The 12,621-nt window shown below is 36.5% G+C and overlaps 1 protein-coding gene across 1 annotated transcript in view; it reads right to left on the bottom strand.

Moving 5' to 3' along the window:
• The window catches only part of SMYD5 (SMYD family member 5), a 48,410-nt gene extending 36,219 nt beyond the window's left edge, over positions 1-12,191 (bottom strand). The window contains exons 1-3 of the mRNA XM_069745076.1: positions 12,039-12,191; positions 3,877-3,985; positions 3,422-3,561 (exon numbers count right to left, since the gene is read on the bottom strand). Coding sequence (XP_069601177.1) covers positions 3,422-3,561; positions 3,877-3,985; positions 12,039-12,131 — 342 coding nt within the window. The 5' untranslated portion in view covers positions 12,132-12,191. The remainder of the gene's footprint in view (positions 1-3,421; positions 3,562-3,876; positions 3,986-12,038) is intronic.
• Between the last annotated feature and the right edge of the window lie 430 nt (positions 12,192-12,621).

Genomic DNA, 12,621 nt, shown 5'->3' with positions numbered 1-12,621 from the left:
GGTCTATTCCTGATACTTTACACTACAGCTCAGCTCCATCATTATACGATACTCGGGTTCACAGGCTCAGGATACTATGGTCTATTCCTGATACTTTACACTACAGCTCAGCTCCATCATTATAAGATACTCGGGTTCACAGGCTCAGGATACTATGGTCTATTCCTGATACTTTACACTACAGCTCAGCTCCATCATTATAAGATACTCGGGTTCACAGGCTCAGGATACTATGGTCTATTCCTGATACTTTACACTACAGCTCAGCTCCATCATTATAAGATACTCGGGTTCACAGGCTCAGGATACTATGGTCTATTCCTGATACTTTACACTGCAGCTCAGCTCCATCATTATAAGATACTCGGGTTCACAGGCTCAGGATACTATGGTCTATTCCTGATACTTTACACTACAGCTCAGCTCCATCATTATAAGATACTCGGGTTCACAGGCTCAGGATACTATGGTCTATTCCTGATACTTTACACTACAGCTCAGCTCCATCATTATACGATACTCGGGTTCACAGGCTCAGGATACTATGGTCTATTCCTGATACTTTACACTACAGCTCAGCTCCATCATTATACGATACTCGGGTTCACAGGCTCAGGATACTATGGTCTATTCCTGATACTTTACACTACAGCTCAGCTCCATCATTATAAGATACTCGGGCTCACAGGCTCAGGATACTATGGTCTATTCCTGATACTTTACACTACAGCTCAGCTCCATCATTATACGATACCCGGGCTCACAGTCTCAGGATACTATAGTCTATTCCTGATACTTTACACTACAGCTCAGCTCCATCATTATAAGATACTCGGGTTCACAGGCTCAGGATACTATAGTCTATTCCTGATGCTTTACACTACAGCTCAGCTCCATCATTATAAGATACTCGGGTTCACAGGCTCAGGATACTATGGTCTATTCCTGATACTTTACACTACAGCTCAGCTCCATCATTATAAGATACTCGGGTTCACAGGCTCAGGATACTATGGTCTATTCCTGATACTTTACACTGCAGCTCAGCTCCATCATTATAAGATACTCGGGTTCACAGGCTCAGGATACTATGGTCTATTCCTGATACTTTACACTACAGCTCAGCTCCATCATTATAAGATACTCGGGTTCACAGGCTCAGGATACTATGGTCTATTCCTGATACTTTACACTACAGCTCAGCTCCATCATTATACGATACTCGGGTTCACAGGCTCAGGATACTATGGTCTATTCCTGATACTTTACACTACAGCTCAGCTCCATCATTATAAGATACTCGGGTTCACAGGCTCAGGATACTATGGTCTATTCCTGATACTTTACACTACAGCTCAGCTCCATCATTATACGATACTCGGGCTCACAGGCTCAGGATACTATGGTCTATTCCTGATACTTTACACTACAGCTCAGCTCCATCATTATACGATACTCGGGTTCACAGGCTCAGGATACTATGGTCTATTCCTGATACTTTACACTACAGCTCAGCTCCATCATTATAAGATACTCGGGCTCACAGGCTCAGGATACTATGGTCTATTCCTGATACTTTACACTACAGCTCAGCTCCATCATTATACGATACCCGGGCTCACAGTCTCAGGATACTATAGTCTATTCCTGATACTTTACACTACAGCTCAGCTCCATCATTATAAGATACTCGGGTTCACAGGCTCAGGATACTATAGTCTATTCCTGATGCTTTACACTACAGCTCAGCTCCATCATTATAAGATACTCGGGTTCACAGGCTCAGGATACTATGGTCTATTCCTGATACTTTACACTACAGCTCAGCTCCATCATTATAAGATACTCGGGCTCACAGGCTCAGGATACTATGGTCTATTCCTGATACTTTACACTACAGCTCAGCTCTATCATTATACGATACTCGGGCTCACAGGCTCAGGATACTATGGTCTATTCCTGATACTTTACACTACAGCTCAGCTCCATCATTATACGATACTCGGGTTCACAGGCTCAGGATACTATGGTCTATTCCTGATACTTTACACTGCAGCTCAGCTCCATCATTATAAGATACTCGGGCTCACAGGCTCAGGATACTATGGTCTATTCCTGATACTTTACACTACAGCTCAGCTCCATCATTATAAGATACTCGGGTTCACAGGCTCAGGATACTATGGTCTATTCCTGATACTTTACACTGCAGCTCAGCTCCATCATTATAAGATACTCGGGCTCACAGGCTCAGGATACTATGGTCTATTCCTGATACTTTACACTACAGCTCAGCTCCATCATTATACGATACTCGGGCTCACAGGCTCAGGATACTATGGTCTATTCCTGATACTTTACACTGCAGCTCAGCTCCATCATTATACGATACTCGGGTTCACAGGCTCAGGATACTATGGTCTATTCCTGATGCTTTACACTGCAGCCACGCTCCACAGCTCGTTACTGGAATCTAGCACTGCATCTTAAAGGGAACCTCTCACCCCGTTTTTTCAGTAGGAGATAAAAATACCGTTAAATAGGGCCTGAGCTGTGCTTTACAATAGGGTATTTTTTGTCCCCTGATTCCCTACCTATGCTGCCGAAATACCTTACAAAAGTGGCCTTTTTTGCCTGTCAATCAGGCTGGTCAGGTCGGATGGGCATGGTCACAGCGCTGTTTCTCCCCCACATCTTGCTTATGTTCCCGTTGGTGGCGTAGTGCTTCTCGCATGCGCAAGTGCCGAATGCTCTGCGCAGCTGTAGAAAAAGAGCGCGCTCGCCGCTATTCATCGGTTTCTCGGTGGTCGCAGCCATCTTCCTGAGGCCGCGCGTGCGCAGATGGAGTCTCCTGCTTCCCGGGGCTTCAGGAAAATGGCCGCGGGATGCCGCGCGTGCGCAGATGGACATCCCGCGGCCATTTTCCTGAAGCCCCGGGAAGCAGGAGACTCCATCTGCGCACGCGCGGCCTCAGGAAGATGGCCGCGCCCACCGAGAAACCGATGAATAGCGGCGAGCGCGCTCTTTTTCTACAGCTGCGCAGAGCATTCGGCACTTGCGCATGCGAGAAGCACTACGCCACCAACGGGAACATAAGCAAGATGTGGGGGAGAAACAGCGCTGTGACCATGCCCATCCGACCTGACCAGCCTGATTGACAGGCAAAAAAGGCCACTTTTGTAAGGTATTTCGGCAGCATAGGTAGGGAATCAGGGGACAAAAAATACCCTATTGTAAAGCACAGCTCAGGCCCTATTTAACGGTATTTTTATCTCCTACTGAAAAAACGGGGTGACAGGTTCCCTTGAAGGATCAATCTTCCTCGGCCCATGCTTTACACTGCAGTGCTGCTCCGATAAGCGAGTTGTGAGGCAGCGCAGTGTGGCGGCCATGTCTGGGGTGCCCGCCGCCCCCTCCTCACCTGGCACTGCGGACACTGCTGGTGGAGACCATTCTGAACTGTGCAGAGTTCTGGGTAGGGGAGGGTGACATGGACGTTGGCCGACAGGCGCTGGGCGTTCTCCTCCGCCGTCTCCAGGGATCGCAGGCAGTGGTCACAGGCTGGAGAAGACAGGAGACGGGTGAGGAGCCGAACGCACCAATTAGAACCGAGACGACCGCCGAGGAACCCAGGGACAAGAAAGCCCCACCAGGTCACACTGTGCGCCACAGCTAGATCCCACTGCATCCCACAACCCCCGCCAGATCCTACCACGTGCAAGCCCCCGCCAGATCCTACCACGTGTAACCTCCCGCCAGATCCTACCACGTGCAACCGCCCCACTCAAACCCACCAAGCGCATCAGCACCCCCCCCCCCTGATCCCAGAACATGCACGTGCAAGAACCCACCAGCATCTGCACCCCCCAATCTCACCTCTGTATCTGTACAGCGCGTTCCACTGGAACTGGGACGACACCAGCGGCTTCTCCTGAAATATGGGGTCTCCCCTGCGGAAGCTCCGAGCAGCAAACAGCCCCCGACCCTGAACCACAAGGAGGCAAAGAAACCATCAGGGGCAGGAGCGCAGAACGGGGGATACAGTGAGCGGGCCACCACCTAGAGTATATATATATATACACACACGCCATATATACACTATACATATATATACACACACGCCATATATACACTATACATATATATACACACACGCCATATATACACTATACATATATATACACACACGCCATATATACACTATACATATATATACACACACGCCATATATACACTATACATATATATACACACACGCCATATATACACTATACATATATATACACACACGCCATATATACACTATACATATATATACACACACGCCATATATACACTATACATATATATACACACACGCCATATATACACTATACATATATATACACACACGCCATATATACACTATACATATATATACACACACGCCATATATACACTATACATATATATACACACACGCCATATATACACTATACATATATATACACACACGCCATATATACACTATACATATATATACACACACGCCATATATACACTATACATATATATACACACACGCCATATATACACTATACATATATATACACACACGCCATATATACACTATACATATATATACACACACGCCATATATACACTATACATATATATACACACACGCCATATATACACTATACATATATATACACACACGCCATATATACACTATACATATATATACACACACGCCATATATACACTATACATATATATACACACACGCCATATATACACTATACATATATATACACACACGCCATATATACACTATACATATATATACACACACGCCATATATACACTATACATATATATACACACACGCCATATATACACTATACATATATATACACACACGCCATATATACACTATACATATATATACACACACGCCATATATACACTATACATATATATATACACACACGCCATATATACACTATACATATATATATACACACACGCCATATATACACTATACATATATATATACACACACGCCATATATACACTATACATATATATATACACACACGCCATATATACACTATACATATATATACACACACGCCATATGTACACTATACATATATATACACACACGCCATATGTACACTATACATATATATATACACACACACACCATATATACACTATACATATATATACACACACGCCATATGTACACTATACATATATATACACACGCCATATGTACACTATACATATATATACACACACGCCATATATACACACACACACACCATATATACACTATACATATATATACACACACGCCATATATACACTATACATATATATATACACACACGCCATATATACACTATACATATATATACACACACGCCATATATACACTATACATATATATACACACACGCCATATGTACACTATACATATATATACACACACGCCATATATACACTATACATATATATATACACACACACCATATATACACTATACATATATATACACACACGCCATATATACACTATACATATATATACACACACGCCATATATACACTATACATATATATACACACACGCCATATATACACTATACATATATATACACACACGCCATATATACACTATACATATATATATACACACACGCCATATATACACTATACATATATATACACACACGCCATATATACACTATACATATATATACACACACGCCATATGTACACTATACATATATATACACACAGGCCATATGTACACTATACATATATATACACACACACCATATATACACTATACATATATATACACACACACCATATATACACTATACATATATATATACACAGGCCATATATACACTATACATATATATACACACACGCCATATATACACTATACATATATATACACACACACCATATATACACTATACATATATATATACACACGCCATATATACACTATACATATATACACACACACCATATATACACTATACATATATATACACACGCCATATATACACTATACATATATATACACACACACCATATATACACTATACATATATATACACACACACCATATATACACTATACATATATATACACACACGCCATATATACACTATACATATATATACACACACCATATATACACTATACATATATATATATACACACGCCATATATACACTATACATATATATACACACACGCCATATATACACTATACATATATATATACACACACGCCATATATACACTATACATATATATACACACACGCCATATATACACTATACATATATATACACACACGCCATATGTACACTATACATATATATACACACACAGGCCATATATACACTATACATATATATATACACACGCCATATATACACTATACATATATATACACACACGCCATATATACACTATACATATATATACACACACACCATATATACACTATACATATATATATACACACGCCATATATACACTATACATATATACACACACGCCATATATACACTATACATATATATACACACACACCATATATACACTATACATATATATATACACACGCCATATATACACTATACATATATACACACACACCATATATACACTATACATATATATACACACGCCATATATACACTATACATATATATACACACACGCCATATATACACTATACATATATATACACACACGCCATATATACACTATACATATATACACACACACCATATATACACTATACATATATATACACACACGCCATATATACACTATACATATATATACACACGCCATATATACACTATACATATATATACACACACGCCATATATACACTATACATATATACACACACACCATATATACACTATACATATATATACACACACGCCATATATACACTATACATATATATACACACACACCATATATACACTATACATATATATACACACACGCCATATATACACTATACATATATATACACACACCATATATACACTATACATATATATATATACACACACGCCATATATACACTATACATATATATACACACACACCATATATACACTATACATATATATACACACGCCATATATACACTATACATATATATACACACGCCATATATACACTATACATATATATACACACACGCCATATATACACTATACATATATACACACACACCATATATACACTATACATATATATACACACACGCCATATATACACTATACATATATATACACACGCCATATATACACTATACATATATATACACACACGCCATATATACACTATACATATATACACACACACCATATATACACTATACATATATATATACACAGGCCATATATACACTATACATATATATACACACACGCCATATATACACTATACATATATATACACACACACCATATATACACTATACATATATATATACACACGCCATATATACACTATACATATATACACACACACCATATATACACTATACATATATATACACACGCCATATATACACTATACATATATATACACACACACCATATATACACTATACATATATATACACACACACCATATATACACTATACATATATATACACACACGCCATATATACACTATACATATATATACACACACCATATATACACTATACATATATATATATACACACGCCATATATACACTATACATATATATACACACACGCCATATATACACTATACATATATATATACACACACGCCATATATACACTATACATATATATACACACACGCCATATATACACTATACATATATATACACACACGCCATATGTACACTATACATATATATACACACACAGGCCATATATACACTATACATATATATATACACACGCCATATATACACTATACATATATATACACACACGCCATATATACACTATACATATATATACACACACACCATATATACACTATACATATATATATACACACGCCATATATACACTATACATATATACACACACGCCATATATACACTATACATATATATACACACACACCATATATACACTATACATATATATATACACACGCCATATATACACTATACATATATACACACACACCATATATACACTATACATATATATACACACGCCATATATACACTATACATATATATACACACACGCCATATATACACTATACATATATATACACACACGCCATATATACACTATACATATATACACACACACCATATATACACTATACATATATATACACACACGCCATATATACACTATACATATATATACACACGCCATATATACACTATACATATATATACACACACGCCATATATACACTATACATATATACACACACACCATATATACACTATACATATATATACACACACGCCATATATACACTATACATATATATACACACACACCATATATACACTATACATATATATACACACACGCCATATATACACTATACATATATATACACACACCATATATACACTATACATATATATATACACACACGCCATATATACACTATACATATATATACACACACACCATATATACACTATACATATATATACACACGCCATATATACACTATACATATATATACACACGCCATATATACACTATACATATATATACACACACGCCATATATACACTATACATATATACACACACACCATATATACACTATACATATATATACACACACGCCATATATACACTATACATATATATACACACGCCATATATACACTATACATATATATACACACACGCCATATATACACTATACATATATACACACACACCATATATACACTATACATATATATACACACACGCCATATATACACTATACATATATATACACACACACCATATATACACTATACATATATATACACACACGCCATATATACACTATACATATATATACACACACCATATATACACTATACATATATATACACACACGCCATATATACACTATACATATATATACACACACGCCATATATACACTATACATATATATACACACGCCATATATACACTATACATATATATACACACACACCATATATACACTATACATATATATACAAACACGCCATATATACACTATACATATATATACACACACGCCATATGTACACTATACATATATATACACACACGCCATATATACACTATACATATATATATATACACACACGCCATATATACACTATACATATATATACACACACGCCATATATACACTATACATATATATACACACACGCCATATATACACTATACATATATATACACACACGCCATATATACACTATACATATATATACACACACGCCATATATACACTATACATATATATATACACACACGCCATATATACACTATACATATATATACACACACGCCATATATACACTATACATATATATACACACACGCCATATATACACTATACATATATACACACACACCATATATACACTATACATATATATACACACACGCCATATATACACTATACATATATATACACACACGCCATATATACACTATACATATATATACACACACGCCATATATACACTATACATATATATACACACACCATATATACACTATACATATATATACACACACGCCATATATACACTATACATATATATACACACACGCCATATATACACTATACATATATATACACACACGCCATATATACACTATACATATATATACACACACGCCATATATACACTATACATATATATACACACACCATATATACACTATACATATATATACACACACGCCATATATACACTATACATATATATACACACACGCCATATATACACTATACATATATATACACACGCCATATATACACTATACATATATATACACACACACCATATATACACTATACATATATATACAAACACGCCATATATACACTATACATATATATACACACACGCCATATGTACACTATACATATATATACACACACGCCATATATACACTATACATATATATATACACACACACCATATATACACTATACATATATATACACACACGCCATATATACACTATACATATATATACACACACGCCATATATACACTATACATATATATACACACACGCCATATATACACTATACATATATATACACACACGCCATATATACACTATACATATATATATACACACACGCCATATATACACTATACATATATATACACACACGCCATATATACACTATACATATATATACACACACGCCATATATACACTATACATATATACACACACGCCATATATACACTATACATATATATACACACACGCCATATATACACTATACATATATATACACACACGCCATATATACACTATACATATATATACACACAGGCCATATATACACTATACATATATATACACACACACCATATATACACTATACATATATATACACACACACCATATATACACTATACATATATATACACACGCCATATATACACTATACATATATATACACACACGCCATATATACACTATACATATATATACACACACGCCATATATACACTATACATATATATACACACACGCCATATATACACTATACATATATATACACACACCATATATACACTATACATATATATACACACACGCCATATATACACTATACATATATATACACACACGCCATATATACACTATACATATATATACACACACGCCATATATACACTATACATATATATACACACACGCCATATATACACTATACATATATATACACACACGCCATATATACACTATACATATATATACACACACCATATATACACTATACATATATATACACACACGCCATATATACACTATACATATATATACACACACGCCATATATACACTATACATATATATACACACACCATATATACACTATACATATATATACACACACGCCATATATACACTATACATATATATACACACACGCCATATATACACTATACATATATATATACACACACGCCATATATACACTATACATATATATATACACACACGCCATATATACACTATACATATATATACACACACGCCATATATACACTATACATATATATACACACACGCCATATGTACACTATACATATATATACACACAGGCCATATGTACACTATACATATATATACACACACACCATATATACACTATACATATATATATACACACACGCCATATATACACTATACATATATATACACACACGCCATATATACACTATACATATATATACACACACGCCATATATACACTATACATATATATACACACACTGGCCATATATACACTATACATATATATACACACACGCCATATATACACTATACATATATATACACACACGCCATATATACACTATACATATATATACACACACACCATATATACACTATACATATATATACACACACACGCCATATATACACTATACATATATATACACACGCCATATATACACTATACATATATATACACACACACCATATATACACTATACATATATATACACACGCCATATATACACTATACATATATATACACACACACCATATATACACTATACATATATATACACACACACACCATATATACACTATACATATATATACACACACGCCATATATACACTATACATATATATACACACACGCCATATATACACTATACATCTGTCCGGCGCCGGTGTGAGGCAGCAGGCGGTGATGTATGGACTGTGTGTATCGGAGCCTCCCCCGGTCCCCCCGGCTCCCTCCCCCGGTCCCCCCGGCTCCCTCCCCCGGTCCCCGGTACCTTGCCGCTGTTGATGTACCGGATCTCCACCGCCCGCCGCGCCGGCTCCGGCTCCACACAAAAGGAGAACACGTCGCACATGGAGGCGGCCATGATGGGAAAAGGAGGTGACCTGTGACCCGGAAACAGCTGATCGGACGGCAGGTCACGTGATGGAGGCATCCCGTCTATGGTTGAGCCTAGAGTGTATGGGCTCCTCCCAGGTGCCTGACTGCAGCCCATACAGGGTAGCCGGCTCACTGTGAAGATGCTAGACTGTACGGGCTCCTGTCAGGTATATATTATTGATATCAGAATGTATGGGCCCCTGTCAGGTATATATTATTGATATCAGAATGTATGGGCTCCTGTCAGGTATATATTATTGATATCAGAATGTATGGGCCCCTGTCAGGTATATATTATTGATATCAGAATGTATGGGCTCCTGTCAGGTATATATTATTGATATCAGAATGTATGGGCCCCTGTCAGGTATATATTATTGATATCAGAATGTATGGGCTCCTGTCAGGTATATATTATTGATATCAGAATGTATGGGCCCCTGTCAGGTATATATTAGTGATGGTATCAGAATGTA

This window comes from Ranitomeya imitator, chromosome 1, assembly GCF_032444005.1.
Source record: "Ranitomeya imitator isolate aRanImi1 chromosome 1, aRanImi1.pri, whole genome shotgun sequence".
Taxonomy (NCBI): Eukaryota; Metazoa; Chordata; class Amphibia; order Anura; family Dendrobatidae; genus Ranitomeya; species Ranitomeya imitator.
Note: the sequence above shows the minus strand (reverse complement) of the source record. Positions and strands in the feature narration are given on the sequence as shown.